The 18,118-nt window shown below is 36.9% G+C and overlaps 1 protein-coding gene across 1 annotated transcript; it reads right to left on the bottom strand.

The window, feature by feature from the left end:
• Positions 1-999: 999 nt before the first annotated feature.
• LOC306853535 (rod cGMP-specific 3',5'-cyclic phosphodiesterase subunit alpha-like) lies at positions 1,000-18,118 on the bottom strand (the record flags this gene model as incomplete). Its single annotated transcript, XM_079391028.1, is given in 23 exon segments — positions 1,000-2,748; positions 3,528-3,696; positions 4,303-4,386; positions 4,989-5,063; positions 5,617-5,680; positions 5,845-5,952; positions 6,084-6,184; positions 6,344-6,431; positions 7,042-7,151; positions 7,754-7,861; positions 9,067-9,213; positions 9,302-9,367; positions 9,614-9,757; positions 11,057-11,206; positions 11,384-11,431; positions 11,632-11,698; positions 12,855-12,919; positions 13,026-13,100; positions 13,211-13,351; positions 13,444-13,533; positions 13,792-13,944; positions 17,644-17,863; positions 17,865-18,118. Coding segments are annotated over 23 exon segments (2,577 nt in total). The 3' UTR covers positions 1,000-2,698.

The raw sequence follows: 18,118 nt of genomic DNA, 5'->3' as shown, positions 1-18,118 counted from the left end.
GACAAAAAAGCTGGCCGAAAGGGACTTTTTTAATAGGAAAACACAGACAGCCCAATCTCACAGGGAGAGCCTTAAACCTTAGGGGAAAACAAAGCTATCAGTCCTGTCTGATCTCCTTTACAATCCAATGTGGTTTCTTTACTGAAGCAAGTAAACTTTTTCAATACAGCCATATTATAAAAGGTATATACATATATATGATTATATATATACATATATATATATTTGTGTGTTTGTGTAGATAAATATATAGATGATATAATTTGTTATAGACCATTTTATTCAGTGTTTCAGAACACTTCAATACATTTCAACACTGTCAATCTAGAATGTACAGATCCAAATTAAAAATAATAATAAAATAAGGTTAAAAAAGAAAAAAGACAAAAAAAATCCAAAGGGAACCTTCTTCAATGCAATACATTTTTCCAGCCCTCATTTTAGCAATCGCTAGACAAGTTGACCAAAAAGTACATTTGATGTTTGGATACATGAGAAGTGCGGTATCACATCAAATCCGTTTCAAGAATGTCATGATCGTTTGGCTTGGCCCTGTGTGTGTGTGTGTGTGTGTGTGAGCGTGCATGTGATTCTTTTTTTTTTTCTTTCTTAGTTCATTCAAAATGTCACTTTTAATTCACTACATCCCATGGCCCTGCAATTTATTGTTCATAAAGTACATGCTTTTGCAAGATTGGAGAGAATTGTCTTCTTGAATCAGCAGTGATTATATTCGGGGAAAGGTTATATTGTGTACTAAACCGTGTATCGTTTTTATCAAGAAGTGGATCTAGCGTTTGTCATTATGGTGCGGGAGCATCAGTTAATGGATCGCACATCCATGTCACATTGCTTTGCTGCTTCAAGACCTCGTCTTTAGTGGAAACAAAATCTGAGTCAAAGGGCATACATTGTTTTCTTCATTGTCTTTTTTTTGTGACTATTTACATCTAATGACTATCAAATTCATTATGATTTTCCTTTTTTAACGTAGTTTTTGGTAAATACTGCTAGTAAGATTTTATATTTTTACATATGTTTTGAGTTTTTTTTATTTATATGCCACTTAGCTTGGATGTCTTGAAATGGTGTTGGATTTATTTTCAATTTTTTTCTTCTTCTCGGTATTGTGTGATTTTTCATACATCTTGAGAATGTGGCGACAAATGCATTTCAGTATTTTTAAATTGTTAAAATCTAGTTTCCTAGCTCAAATCTATATAGTGGAAATTATTTGATGTCATAAATTATATTTTAATTCATGTAAATAGTTTAAAAAAGCAGATGATGGCTTCCTTTTAAACTGAACACATTTCTCTTCCGAGATTGTTTACATTATTAAACTGTAGAAACTGATCCTCATATACTGTAAAAAAGTACATATATTCATTGTTTGGCCTCCAAAAAATAAAATCCATAATGAACAACATTCAACTTTGTGATTCATTCATGCCAAATCAATGCTGCAGTAAACCGCAATACCACCTTCCCCAGAATTCAACGCTATTCTTGGAACAAGTGCTGAATAGCAACTTGAGAGAGGATTTTGAAAAACCCAGCAGCACTTGCTTTAAGGCCGTCACTTTTTTTTTTTTTTTTTTACATGCTCCAAATGACAGTACGCATTGCATAAACAGAATAGCTCAGCTGGAAACCGTCTGATTGGTTGCCGTATTGAAATGGCAGCCAATGGCAAATGGCATTCTGTGTTGTATCCATGCAGAGTGCCTACAATGCTGGACTGTGAAGCTAATTGTGGCAGTTCCTTTCACTGAGGGTATGTAGCAGAACATGCTGAATGAGAGCACTGTTAATGCAGCCATTCGGAGAGCTGGTGGCAATTTGCCGCTCTGATGGTTTATGATTCAGATGTCAGAATAATCATTCCCTACGGCACTCTGTGTGTGTGTGTGAGGGGGATGCACATCTATCTGAGCAGGTGTGTGTATTTGCGGTCACGTCAGAGCTAATTTGGGCTTTGCAGTGGTTGCAGATTTTCTCGACTCCACCTCTTTGCTGTGAGAGTGAGGTAAATGTAGCAGAAGACGTGACATCATAGCCATTGACGTGCAGTGACTGCGTCTATGACATGACGTAAATGCAAGCATTGAGCCCGCCTCGTTTTGCTATCCGGCCAATCGGCTCACAAGCTTCTGAGTCGATCAGGCCAACACCCCCTAGGTGTTATCCAATGCTTTTGTAAGACTGTTATGTATGTCCCAGTGGGACAGTTAGCACTAGCGCACACATGTGTGCAACCGAGCGCACTGCATCCTAAGGGCAGAAGTCTTATTTTGCACAGCAACAGAGTTACAAAAGCTTTAAAAATAATAATACAAGGCTAAGCTCAAAAAATTCTCATTTTATATTTATTTATACATTTCTACATTTAAATAATGAAAAAAGTAACATGGACTTTCCAAATGTATTCACACTATACTCTCACAGACATTAGTATGTAAGAATGCTCTATTCTGTACATTTTCAGCCGTATTCACTAAAGTATAACTTTACAAAACCTGCTGTCACCACTGAGACACTGCAATAGTCTGTAACTCACGCTAAAAGGTTCTCTTTACCTATAAATTTAAGACTAGTATAAATAATTGTAACAGGACATTCTGCAGAGAGAAATAATAAAAGCTATCCAAATTATGGATACATTGTCATACATTCTTGTTGTCTGTTTTCGTGCAGTCTAGGAAATTACACAGGTCTTGGACTGAGATGGGGCCGGGACTGAGTTTCCTGTGAGGAGAGAGAATTTGGATATGGAAAAGATTACTTGTAAAGTACATCCTTAATCGAACAGTTTATACATTTAAAATAGATTTATTTTAGGTATAGAAATTGTTCCAAAACTGTTGTTTTCTTCTGTGAAATACAAAAGGTGAAATTTTGAAGAATGTTCACGCTGCTTTCTTCCATACATTGAAAGCAAAAGCACAAATAAGTACAAAAGCAAAAAAGTAGTCCGCGTGAAGTCAAACAGTAAGTTTGTGCCAAAAACATACTTTAAAGTTTAAAGGAATAGTTAAATGAAAAAAATAAATTTTACTGAAAATGTACTGTGTAAATGTGCTGCTTCATCGGAAAAGATTTGGAGAAATTTAGCATTACATCACTTGCTCACCAACTCCACAAGATGTTAACTGATGGACTGGAGTGGTGTGGATTACTGTGATGTTTTTATCAGCTGTTTGGACTCTCGTTCTGACGGCACCCATTCACTGCAGAGGATCCACTGGTGAGATAGTGATGTAAACTATATTGCTCAAAACCTATTTGCATAAAGAAACAAACTTGGATGGCCCGAGGGTGAGTAAATTAGCAGTTCATTTTCCTTTCTAGGTGAACTAAGTGTTTTAAGTATTATTTTCTGAGAATCTTGGTAGACGTGGACTTTTATGATTCTATTGTCATTTTGCACCCACTTTATGTAAAAGAGCATCGTAAACGTTCTTTAAAACATCTTTTGTGTTCCACATTTTAGGGTGGACTATTGCTTTAAGAGGCTGAGACACTACCTTGTTTAGCAGCTGAGGCGACACCACCTGCTTCCTCTTTAGCTTTTTTAGCCTCTTCCAGCATGGCTAACTTGGCCTCATGAATTTCCTTCAGAGCGTTCCACTCCTTTCTGTTGTTCAGCAGACGCTCTAGCATGGGCGTGATCTCTACGTGGAAGCGAGAGAACTCCTGCAAGAGGGATTGGGTGCGAGTAAATTTGGAGTATTGTAGGCGTAATGTTAAACAAGTAAGAATGTTCTAAAACATGCTGTTGTATTATTGCGTTTTGATATGAAAGATTAATGCCGCTCAGAGGTGGAATGAATGCATTTACATTGAAATTACAACTGCATAAATAATGCTGAGATTTTTTTTTTAAATAACATTTTGATTATTAAAATATTAAAATTTTCAAAAAAAAAAAAAAGCTGCAGACAATACATATTGCACACCTCTTTTTGTTCCAACAACACTACATTCTTAACTAACATTCAGAAAATGAAGTTTTGACATTTAGGAATGATTTAAATTGGTAGAATCCTATGTGAATCCATGTTTCTTCCAGCCCTCTTCACTTCACATTCTCTACTTCCAGCAGGCCTGCATTGTGACGGTCGTTCAGTCAATAAAACAAGTATAAAGACATCTGATCAAGACCAGCATTGTGCATTTATGCTGATGATTATGCATCTGCTTCCTGATGGACTCTCGTCTGGATCCTGTGAACATTTAGAAGTGTAGATCAATGAAGTCCCATATGTTGTTTTGTTTACTAATCGAAATGGAGGACCTCACCTTGTAAACGAAAGCACAGACGAAATCAATAAAACCACACTGCAGTTTGGGAAGGTCGTCCGATTTGTTCCGGTCCATCATGGGCTGGAAAGGAAACAGCGTGTTCTTAACTCAGTATCAAAATGAAACCACAACCTACCGATTCCCAGTAGATTACTTACAATTTGTAGTCTGTTACTGATTACAAACGACATTATAAATTATATTTGTAATATTTTAAGTAAAGAATGTATTCTGACTACTTTTGGATTACTTTTAGATGACTTGTGACCTAACATTATTGTTATGAAAAGGAAAAAGCAAACTAAAATATATTCCATTCTTTATAATCATCATCATGAAATGCATTAAACATTACATTACTCCAGGGTATCACTGACTGAGAGGTGCTTTTGTCCTCAGAAGCATGGGTCACACATTAGCGGTGGTGAAGAGCCATGCAACTAAAGTAGAAAGTTTGAAGACACTTTTCAAAAGTTGACATTATATTCCTGGATTTCCAATCGCAGCTAAGGAAAATGTGGGGCTTGGGAGCGGTCTGTTTGACTGGGCCATTGTGACCGCTCTTTCTGATTCACTGCACCGCATAATAGGCAGTACATCACGACATGACCCATGGGAACTTTTCATTCTTATTCCCTTTCTCTCAGCCCCCTCCCACCCCTTCATTCCAGGCGCTTTCTCACAATAGGCTGCTGCTCCAGCACGGTCCTCTCCAGGTCACCCTGCTCCCAGAATTCTGCAGCAACGGACAACGCCACCTACAGGACACAGTCAGTAATAAACTTAGATTTATGGTCTTTATAGATGCATTTGGAGAGACGCGAATATGGATTTTACATGTAACTAGATTTGAAATATATTAACTGTGCATTAGAGACCATTAATGACTTAAACGAAGCAGAAATCGCTACATAACAATTCCCACTGAGACAGACCTGGCATATGTCCCATTTGCAACCACCCATGAATATAACACCAAGAACATTACCAAAAAACCATCTAAAAGAAGAATGTTTATTTTGAAAAAATGCATGACATCCAGCAGAATATAATCTCACGCATGTGAGATGATCTACATTACCGTCTGCTGCGAAACGCATATAATAATGATTGTTAAACAATGAATGTAAACAACCCATCCGTGGATACATTATCATATGAATGGGGTTTCAGACTCATTATGCCGGCTGAGACCCCAGCGATTTCATTTTCCTATGCAGTCACACCCTTGGCTGCCCTACATGTTTGAATACATTGCCGTAGTATCAGGCCTTGCATGTGACATTGCATTATGCATTAGGGATATCTAACCTTGCTCTGAATCTCCCATGGCTTGGCAATGGCTGACAAATCACAGGCCGTCATCATCATAGCCCTGCGGTGTGGAAAACCAAAACAATATGCTGTGAATTAATATTTATGAACCTTAAAAGGCACCAAATTCAAGCGTCTGCATATCTTTTGCAAGTAGCTTATTGAGCAAACAGTTATTGTAGGTGATATTAATTATTTAACTGGTTATTTTCTCACAGAACTTACATGACAATCTCTTTCCGAGTTGTTTCGTACATCATGAATTTGGTCCAATTGTCCCAGCTGTCGTAGGTCTTGGACAGATCCACGATCTTCTGAAACATGGCCCTTTTCCTGCAGAGGCACATCATGATTAAATTCATGTTAATCACGCTTATGCAGCTCTGACTGCAAGACTAACTGAATAAATGATTCACAAAAGCCAAGTACATCTCACACAGCTGAAAAAAAAATACAATTCTTACTTGAAATACAAGGCCAAGTCTGTTGCGATGATAGCTATGTCCATCAAATGGATGACGGTTTCGTGCTGTCTTCGGCTCAGATTCTGGTAGATATTTAAGGCCTTGGAAAACAATTTATTTCAGTGAGGAAACTGCTTGCTGTGAGTGAGGAGGCAGTTATTTATGGGCTTATCAACTAGATGCACATTCTCAATGGTCTGCAGAGTGAAAAAATATAATGATGAAAATTGCCCAGAAATGTAATTAATTTTCAGCATTACCTCATCTCTAAGCAGAGTTTTTCCAAACTCCAGATGGTGCCTCTCGAGAATGGAGGAACCATGCAGCTTTGCCAATGGATTCCCAGACCTGGCAAAGTCATCAAAGAAATTGAATCTTAAAACCTAGAAAGTCAGAAACTTTCAATAAAAATGAATGCAAATAGGCATAATGAAATGTTATATGCCAGTTTGCATAAATTTAATGATTCAAATAATTCAAATGTAAACACTGGCTCCTTAGATCTTTGATTAAAGTGTATTTTGAATGCAATTAAAAATGTATCCTTGACCACTGAATTACATGATAGTATACATGATAATTTATGGCATCTTCTACCCCTCTCATTTCAAAAGCATGCCACTTTTTTTTTTCCTCAGTGTAGCACAAAACAATTTTTTAAGCTGCTTTTTTGCATACTGTGAAAATGTTGCTCAATAGCTGCAATTTTGCTTGGTTAATAAAAAATAAAAAAGCATATTAGGTTAGGTTTGCACGCTAAACAAAAATGATGGCAGAAAACTTGTGAACCATGTGAATCCCTGGTGTCCTCTCAAAAAACTGGTGCATGATACCCCTAGTAGTGGATGTTGGTGATATAAAAATTAGAATGCCTCCACACTTCATTTCTGAATATTGTAATACCTACACATTTTTCATTGGTAAGAGCAGTGGGACATTGACTTTAATGAGTACATACTTCATCTGGTAGAGGTTGTTAGTGCCGCGGTGGTCAATATCATGACAGAGCCCAGCGGTCACCATCGCCATCGTCTCCAGGTCCGTATAGTAGCGCTTCAGGTCACCTGTCTGAGACGCAAAAGAAAAGGTTTAATAGGCTTCAAGTTGGAGCCTCCTTAAGACACACCCCCTACACTTTTAGAGCAAGAGGCTGACTAGTGAGGGCTCATTAGGCTCAGTGAAGCATGGGAGTAGTGCTGAGAAAGGCTCATTAGCAGCCTGGCCTGCGTTTCTTCCAGCCCTCCAACACTCCATCCTTCCTGACGTACGGCCAGCTCGCTGTGATTACACATGACTTAACCAGGAGCAGGTTTACACTCGGCTGATTAATTAGATGGGGCCGTCTGCCATTTCTGAGAACGTGTGTTGGAGATGGGCCGTATCATTAAACATATTCCCTAAAAAAGGCACACGACTCTAGCACCCACCAAACAGAGGGGCAAATTTATCAAATGCTCTGTTGCAAGGCTAACATGGCTGGTGTGTTTATTTTTCTTGTTTGCAGGATGAGAACAGTAAATGTATTCATAGCTAGGGCTTCACTAGCCTTTGCTGAGCAAGATGAGGTGTTGTATCTGAAACGAGGGCGGATTTAGAGAGATTTTTAGGCCCCTTAACAGTGTGTAGAATTGAAATGCTTGAAATGTCATTCCTTGAGGGTTTTCTCTTACCATGAGCAGTGTAAACATTGTCTGGCCCACGTTGAAGCCATGCCTCCAGTTGTGGTAGGTGATCCTTCTGTAACCTTTACTGACCGAGTACACAAATCGCACCAGGGTCTAGAGAGAAATCAATTTCAGTTAAGTCTTATAAGGTAAATACAATATTTGCTATACCTTGTATGTACAGTGTGCAAAAAATAACTTGGAGTGCATTGAAAACAGTATATTTTAGATGACTTGTAGAAGCAATAGTTTGTGGTGCTTGGTAGGGCAAATATACATAAATCATTGATAATAACTTTAAAAATTAAGCTTGGGTGCATATCCCGCCTCACTCTGTTTGTATCACAGACATGAATTGTATTTTGAAAATGATAAAATGGGTAAAAATTCATTGAAGGAGGGGCCCAAGCCATCCAGAGACCAGGGCCAGATTCAAATAAATCTTCCTAAGATAGACATGTCATTGTTTATATTATCGCTCACTGGTGTTACTTCAGAGTATACATTATATGCAACTTTTTGCACATATATATATATATATATATATTATAGTCATGTAAAGAGATATATAGCAAATCTCAACTGTCTGATTTTTTTTTCATTTCATTGCAAAATGTAACTATATTGTTGTCCAACTGGTTATATAAAACTGGATATCCAAGTATGTCCAACTACATCCGCATACATAGGGCGATATATATATATATATATATATATATATATATATATATATAGCATTTGTCAACTGCTTGATTTCTTGTATCGTCACAAAATGTATACTATATTATCGCCCAGCTCTAAATGTGAAAATACAGCATGAAGATACGATTTTTTTGCAAAGCTGCTTTAAAACAAAGCATATCTGTGAAAACAGCTATAAATTTGACTTGATTTGTCATTTTACCTTTGGGTATTTAAGACAAGTTAAAGGTTATCAATTATTACAATGTATTACAAGTATTAAAATGATTTTTAAGATCATTCTTTTCAGGTATTCAAATTGTTCTTAGGTTTTGACTTCAGAATTATCTAAAAAGAAAAGAACATTCTTAAGAAATGTTGTTTGGAAATATTCTTCAATTTAAGTTCGAAAATAGGAAGAAAATAGCAGTTGGGAAACATCTTAGTTGTATTTTGCATTGTTTGTGAATCTGGCCCCAGGAACATGTAGTCTATTTTGTCTTATACAGTAAGCAAACAATGTAAACATGGTCCCAGAACAACCCTAACCTCTTAAATTTTCTTTAGAAAATATAAAAATCTAGTTAGATATATAGTCAAAATATACCAAGAGGACTTGAGCTGCCATTATCACTCACCTCACGTGGAATATGGAACTTGTCTACCACACCTAGTTCATAGTACATCTTGATGCCACACTTCACCAGGTCCAACTCACTGAACTCAAAGTCACAGAAGTGAAACTCAAAGATCTCTGATTCCTCTGAGTTTGGCAGTGTTTTGCACTGCAGAGAGAGACAGCACAGCTGAATACACACACAGAGCTATAAAACATCTAGACTTTAAACTATGCATGAATTTTTCGTGTTTTACCAGAATATCTTCCAGCTCGTCCTCGTCACATTCATCAGGTTCTTTGTCATACAGCTCACGTGTGTTCTGAACATAAAAAACACAAATTTCACAAGGCTGATATTCCAAGACTCTTTTTCTATGTTCATACAACCCATTTTAATCAGACAATCAATCATAGCGCTATATATGACAGCACTGCATCTCCACATGATCAAGTTACTTCATACCGTAAAAATAGGATATCCTGCTATTACCAGCTTTACCAATGTAGTCATTCATTTTAATTGGTGCACAATAGGGACTAAGCCCTGTCAAGTTGGAGAAACCCACCAAGATATTCTGAATCTCGTCCTTCCTGCACTTGACGTGGTACATGACCATGTCCTGAAAGATGTCCTTGCGATTTTCCAGCTTGTTCATCTTGTCATATGTGTCTGTATTCAGCACTGACCAGCCCAGGAACTGAGTGAGTGACTGAAAGAGATACAGATTTAAGTTTAGATTCAAATTTACATTCAGGTTCACAATTAGCCTCAGATTCAGATTCGTGTTCAGGTTCACATTTAATGTAGATTGAGATTACGGTTCAGATTCAGGTTTAGATTCACATTTACTGCGGGTTGAGATTCAGGTTCAGATTTACATTTTTATTCAGGTTGACATTTACTGTGGTTGAGATTCAGGTTGAGAGTCAGGTTTGGATTCACATTTTACATTCAGGTTCCCATTTACTTTAAGTTGAGATTCATGTTTAGTTTCACATTTACTGTAGGCCGAGATTCAGGTTTGGACTCCCATTTTCATTCAGGTTGACATTTACTGTAGGTTGAGATTCAGGTTGAGCGTTTATATTCGGGTTCACATTTAATGTAGATTTGGATTCTATTTCAGATTTAGATTCACATTTGCATTTACTGAAGATTGAGTTTCATGTTCATATTCAGGTTTAGATTCACATTTACATTCAGGTTCACATTTACTGCCAGTTGAGAGTCAGGTTCATATTCAGGTTTAGATTCACATTTACTGTAGGCTCTGATTCAGGTTCATATTCACATTTACATTCAGGTTCACATTTAATGTCGGCTGAAATTCAGGTTCATTTTCAGGTTTAGATTCACATTTACATCCAGGTTCACATTTACTGCGGGTTGAGAGTCAGGTTCATATTCAATTTTAGATTCACATTTACATTCAGATTCACATTTACTGCCGGTTGAGAGTCAGGTTCATATTCAGGTTTAGATTTACATTTACATTCAGGTTCACATTTACTGTGGGTTGAGAGCCAGGTTCATATTCAGGTTTAGATTTACATTTACATTTAAATTCATATTTAGGATGAGATTTAGGTTCAGATTTACATTCGGTTGTAGATTCACACTGAGAGTCTGAATCTGACAAGAAGACTAAAACATTATGCTAGTCAAATTGGGTGGAAATTAATAGGAGAACTACAAAAAAAGCATTGCATCACATGTCCACAGAGAACATGATTGAACTCAACTGAAAGGCTCTGTGGATTGTAGCACTATGATAAAACAGAGACATGCACAAAGTACTTTTTGGAGACTTTAGAGATTTGGATTAGAAGTTTAGTTGAATCCAACCAACCCGACATAATAGATTGAAAACATGGTAAACTTTCACTACACTATGAAATGTTCTCAATGATGAAATGATTAAAAATAAATAATGCAGAGTCTGCTGATCTATCCATTACTATATATTTAGCTATGGCACACTACTGGTCTATACTGTGGCCTCAAATACCTCCATTAGTGTTTCGTCCATGTCATCAAAAGGCTTTCCATCTTTCCTGTTATAGAATGTGGCCACGCCAACGATTTCCTCTTTCTTGTTTACGATGGGCAAAGAGAGAACATTCTTTATTGTCCATCCAGATTCATCCAGAGGCTCTTTCTGGCAGGACAAAAATAAACTTTAATCAAAATGCATGTCAGGAAAATTTCAGTTAAGTTTTGTAGATTTACAAAAAGCTGAAGTGTACAGCTTTCATTTTCGAAACGCTGCTAATTTAATTTCATTGATTATTTTTATGTAGGGCTTTCACAGGAGCGTAAATTAAGGTGAGCTCACTTGAAATTGAAAGAACTCATCTTCAGCGGCGTTCATGATATTACAGATCTGTAAGACAGAGTGAAGAGAAAGCAGCAGTCATGCTCACTGAGAAGGGGCATTGCTCACTGATTAATTACTGTTCACAAAATTACAATTATCCATCATTTCAATGTGGGAGCACATTCTATTCCCCCTCGCTGTGCACATGACAGGAGCATTATAAACCATAATAGCTAGGAGAGGAGAATGGAGGTCTAGACTCTCACCAGGCCGTTCTCTGCAACGTAGGTGGGAAGCCCACTTACTAATGCCCAGTGGTCAGCTGGAGGGTTACTGTAACGACAATGCATATTCGTGTGACCAGAACAATCCAGCACTTTTCTTTTATGAATCCCATTTTTATTTTATAAGTGGTCTAGAAAAATGTAAAAAAAAAAAAAAAAGATCATAGGCCTCATTTTTAAAAAGTGTTTTTAATAACACAGTCTCTTATGCTAATCAATGTTGTATTTATTTGATTGAAATACAGTAAAAATATTAATACTGTGAAATACTACAATAAAAAAACTTTTCTATTTTAATAGGCAAGGCAAGTTTAGTTATATAGCACATTTCATACACAATGGTAATTCAAAGTGCTTTACATAAAAGGAATTAAAATAATCATACAAATAACACAACAATAAAAACAAGGAATTAAAAAAAACTGATTTAAAAATGATTTAGAATTATTAAAACAGTTAAGAATAGAAAATTATTATACATAAAATAGAGTGCAGTCAGTTCGGACGTAGCACAGTGCTCATTCAGTAAATGCACAGCTAAACAGATGAGTGTTGAGTTTTTGAGTTTTGATCATATCAGATGGGCCAAGTAAATTATTTTGAATGTAATTTATTCCTGTGGTGCAAAGCTGAATTTTCAGCATCGTTACTAGTCACATGATCTCATTTGAATATGCTGATTTGATGCTTAAGAAACATTTATTCTTAAGGTCATTGCACACCGAGTGCGAAATTTTCGCGTGCGTTTTTCCGTTTTTTCATATTCCCCATCGTTTCCTAACAAAATGCATGCTATGGATTAAATGGCTCTAATGTCACTATTGATCAATTTAATGCATGCACGCAAAAAAAAAAAGAAGTAAAAAAAAATTCATAAATAAAAAAACACTTTGAAAGGTAGTGTATCTACGCTAGGAATATGAAAATTTCTACTTTCAAATAACACAAAGGTACATTATTGCTCAGGCCTGGCTCAACAGGAGGGCCTAGATGAGCCCATTCATGAGTTTGGCCCACCCTTGTAAACACCCAGAACTGTCTGGAGAGCCAGACATGCTATTTCTTGATACAGTATGTTTATAAGGTAAAATAATAATTACAATGAATGTAATGTAGAATGATGCACGATAATGGCAATACTGGGCTTAATTAAATGCCAAGTCGAAGATCAAATTTAACAGCCGATATAAAATGTATTAACTTACGGAATTACTTTGATGTCCTCCTTCCCATGCAATATGTAATCAATCACTTTGTAGAAAATCACTTCCTGGAGCAGAATTAATACCGTATGTCAAACACGTGACAGCATGCAAGAATTCACTTTTGTGTTTCTCTGACACGATTAACTAAACACATATTGGCGTAACACTCACTCTGCCATCAGGGGTCTTTGGTCCGCTATAAGGGGGCACCTCTCCCATCAGTACGGGCCAAAGATCAAAGAACTCCTACAGACAAATAAACAAAAATACAATATTTCAATACAAGTCAACATGTAAATAATCACAAGTTACAAATCCAGCTGCATATTTCATGCAATGAATAAATAACCAGTCACTTTAATTTTGGTCATGTCCAGGAGGCCCACAGAGTAGCGGTCGCAGTTGAGGAAGGCTCGGACTGTATAGAGGGCCTTGTGGAACTGTCGTTCAATGTCGGTCAGCTCCTCAAACACTTTGCTGGCAGACCAGAGCAACACCTGCGATGTAGATGTGAGGAAATATGACAAGATCATTGAATGGCAGTGTTTACGGGTCAATGTCTTAAATCTCAATCTCCCAGAAATCCCACCTGTCCTCTTCTGGTTTCACAGTTGTGCAGGTAGCTCAGGTGAAAAACTCGAAGCACAAGATTGGCAAAGTTGAGGTATTTCTTCAGCGTCTACAAGACACAGAGTCCGATTTACTTCAATAGAGCGTTTAATCTGTTCTGTTGACGTCTGTTTAATCAAAATGCTTTTACTGTATTAACATTCAGGGGATTTGAGATTAAAAGTATCTGTGGGGAGCAGAATGCAATTAATTAATCTTTCTGGCATTGTTTGTGTTTCAAATTGGCATCCTCACCGAGACTTATTGTTGAGTATAGACACAAAGCGCTGTACTCGCTATCACAGAGGATGATATGAATGAACACTACCTCTTCGTCCTGAGCAGTGAAATGAGGAGCGCCAATCTTGTTGACCGCCATCATGACGGCCACCATGTCCTTGCCGTTCATAATGGGAGTCGCAAGCACGTTCTTGGTCTCGTACTCTGTGAGGGTATCTACGAAGTCACTGAAGTGGCTGTCCTGCAGAGAGAAGCACATTTAAATTTACTGTAACACGTTTTGGTAAAACATCACTGATGCACACAATTAAATAGTTTAATTTGGCTGTAAATAAAGGTTTGCTTATTGTATTTAATTTGGTGATCAAAATGACTGGACATTTAAAAATTCAATTCAGCACAGGTTTTTCTTTTTGCATTTGACTGAACATTTTCTTTTTGCATCGTAGACCTCACTGATCTGAGTTCACGCACCTCAGTTTTTGAGTGAAAAAAGCATTATTTGGTCAAAATTTTGGAAATATATAGATGCATTAGCTAAGATAATTGAGACCTATGATCAAGCATTTACAAAAAGAAATACAAAACCTGTGCTAACTGAAAGAAAACAAGCTGATTGGAACAGACTGAATCCAATATTTGGTAATAATACAGCAAAGCTATTTTTGTTGGCTGGTCATTTTTGATTGGGAACACCACAAGTGTATCAAAGTGGGGAAGCTGTTATTCCCTTTGTGAGCAAAGTCAATAGATTTTAGTCCAATGTGAATAAAATTAGCTAGCATTTTTGGGGAGAAAGCAAATCCTCTCCAGATCAAAATGACCAGAGCACAAAATGTGGGTTTTTGCCAAGTTATAATACTTAGTAAAACACCATTAGCACTTTACAATAATAAATGCATTAACTGATAATAAATAAATTTGTTACAATATTTAATAACACTGTTTTACAAGGTCTTTGTTAAATGTTAGTTATAGCAGCAAGTTATGCATAAATAATTACATGCAATTAGCACAAACCAAACCCTATCTTAACTCTAACCCTATAGCACATACTTGATATTAATCAGTACTTAAATATATAGACTAATTACACAGTAACAAGGACACCTTGAAATAAAGTGTAACCAAATATTCAATAATCTTTGTTAAATGTCAAAAACATATACAGTTGTTCATTGCGAGACCATGTTAACTGATGTAGTTAACTAATGATAACAAATGGACCAAATATTGAAATTAAATATTTGGAAACACTTTGTTTTAGTGTCCTTCTTACACATACTGTGTGTAATAACACATACTATAGTAATACAACTAAATTATGCATTATTACATGCAACTAACCCTAAACCAAACCCCAACCCTTAAATGCATGCTGTTATTTAATATTACTCTATTTAAATGTAGGCTATAATTACACTGTAACTATAGGAAGTGTAACTCAATATTGTTTGTTTTTTTTTTTCCTTTCATGGGTCAATACCAGACAGAGTTCTGAAAAATAAAATTAAAAATTGTATATTATTGAATTTCATTGAAGTGTCATTGAAATATTAAATTATCGATATTCTGTTCCACATCAACAGTAGAAAGGGAATGTAAAATGTAGCCTAGTAAAGGTAAGCACAGATATTCTGCTGAATTGTGGAACACGGCGTTAGGCACTGACCTTTAGATTTAATCCAGGATCGCTCTAATTCAACTCAGATTAAAGACTTTTATCCCCTCCAGACCCGGTAGCATAACACACTGACCTGCGCTAATCCAGCACTAGCCTTGCATATTAACAACAGAGCTACAGTGCACATAAAAAGAGAAGAATCTCACTCTCAAAATCGCTCACTTGTTTTGTTTAGAAACCAGGCAACACTTTTTGCATATCCAAACAGTACATCTGTGGATATTTGTGGTTAGTCAGCAGTCTGTCAGACTTCTGAAACTGTCTGAGAAGGCATGCTGTCGCCACCTCCAGGGTTTCAGATACACCCACTTGGTATTTCTGTCACATAATGCAAAGATTGAGAAACCCCATTTTTTAAGTGATTATGAGCACTACAGAGGGAAGTATATTGCACTGTTTGAGCAGTGAAGCACACTGTGTGCCAAAGACAGCCTGTTCCTTTGAAAAATGGTTAGTAATTTCTAATCAAAGAGAGAGGGAGAGAGAGTTCACAGCACACAGAGTCATACATATATCTGTCTGTGCAACATCATCTCTGGCAAATTTCTGAAGTTTATCAGCAGTAGCCACAAATAATTAGAATCCAGTTTTGGCGATAGTTCACCCTCATTAAAAAAATGAACCATGATTTTACTACAAATAAATCCAAAAAACCATGCTTACTATAGTTACACCATGGTAACCACAAGTTCAGCATGGTTTTGCCACACTAACCATAGTTTAACCATGGTATTTGTAGTAAAACTATGGCTACACAAATGGTGATTAATACGGCAAAAAACATGCTTCTACAATTTTACTCAAAACCATAGTTAACGATCGTAAGGGTGGGGCCTTTCAAAAGATACTAATATGTACCATTTATGTATTATTATATATGCTACACTGAGGGTACTAATATGTAGCTTACTAATATGCACCTTTTAGGGGTAAATAAGGTACATTCTGAGAAGGTACCACCCCAATGACAGTTTTTGTACCTTTTTCTGAGTGTGGATGTTTGTTATTTAATAATTGTATTGCTTTGGGGGGGGGGGGGGGGGGGGGGGGGGGTCCCACTTTATATTAGGTGGCCTTAACTACTATGTACTTGCATTTAAATTAATAATTTGTACTTATGGTGTATATACTGTACATTTTTTTACATTGTACTTATATTTAAAAAAAAAAAAATACCTATTTGTGACCCTGGAGCACAAAGGCAGTCTTAAGTCTATGGGGTATATTTGTAGCAATAGCCAAAAATACACTGTATGGGTAAAAAATTATCAATTTTTCTCTTATGCCAAAAATCATTAGGATATTAAATAAAGATCATGTTCCATGAAGATATTTTGTAAATTTCCTACCGTAAATATATCCAAACTTCATTTTTGATTAGTAATATGCATGGCTAAGAACATCATTTGGACAACTTTAAAGGTGATTTTCTCAATTCTCTTGATTTTTTTTGCACCCTCAGATTCCAGATTTTCAAATGATGTATAAATCTCAATTTCGAAAAATTGATACTTAAGACTGGTTTTGTGGTCCAGGGTCACATATGTAGTTACATTTGTTATTAATTTCTGTAATTACATTTATAATTACACTGTTGACCCATCCCTTACACCTTAACCCAGTCTTAAACCTACCCAGACCACCAAACATGTGCCTAACCCATATCCCACCACAATAGCAGCAAAGGTGTTTTTCAATACAATATGACCGTAATAAGTACATTGTACTTATTTTGGATGATTTCTTGAATGGATTTACTGGTTATAATGGGTTTTGTGTTGGTTTTAATGGAAACTGTAATGGTCCCCGTGGGTCCACCGGTAATTTGTCACCTTCTATTTGTAGATTGTTAAAACCAAAAAATCCTAATGGAATATGTCCCAAAACACACAACAGGAAACCACTTTTTAATGGTTTTAATGGTTAACAGTTGATGGTTTGTAATAGTGTTTGTAGTGGAAGCCATTATAATTTCTGTGATGTTTTTCAGCAGGGTTTCATGCCAAAAAACGGTTGCTTTTAATATAAATCATTAAAAACAGGCATGACACAACTGCTCTGCTTGTAAAAATGAGATTCTGAATAGTCACGCATTAATTCATGTATATTTTTGTCTGAGAATGAAATATGAGTAAGAATTGAAAGCGTCGCACTGCTCTCTACAGCTCATATTTTGAATCGCACTTCATTTTCATAACGCACAGGACTGGATAGCTGAACTATCTATCTGTTCCTCTTCATGGTTAGTTCTCCTACCTGTGTGACATCAGGTACATTGACGGTCTTCTTGGCGGTGGCCACATGGCCCACAATGCCTGTGTCCAGCGGGTACACTATCTCACTGTCCGGTGCCACCAGACACTCCTCCAGTGTGGCATCTTTATGGACGTTGAAGATTCGTGTGGCCAGTTCAGCTATGCCGTTCCTCTGGCGGTACATGAAGAGACTCATGCGGTCGGCTCGCATAATGAACGTGATGCCGCATGAGGTTGAACACGGCCCTCTCCATCTGCAAGTTTTCCTGCATGTCCCGCACCATATCGAAAATGATCTCGCACTCTTCCATAGAGCTCAGGTCATGGTAAGAGCTTACGTCCACTTCTGTTTTCTTGGTGGTTGCTAGAAGGTCGGAGATGACCTTCGCCCGGAACCTGGAGTCGTAGTACTGCTTGGCAAATGTTGGATTACTGTCCAAAAACTTCTCAGCCACATCCTTGTCCACTGCAGCCAT

Source organism: Barbus barbus (genome assembly GCF_936440315.1).
Source record: "Barbus barbus genome assembly, chromosome: 33".
Taxonomy (NCBI): Eukaryota; Metazoa; Chordata; class Actinopteri; order Cypriniformes; family Cyprinidae; genus Barbus; species Barbus barbus.
The sequence above is the reverse complement of the archived record's forward strand: the minus strand, read 5'-3'. Positions and strand labels throughout refer to the sequence as shown.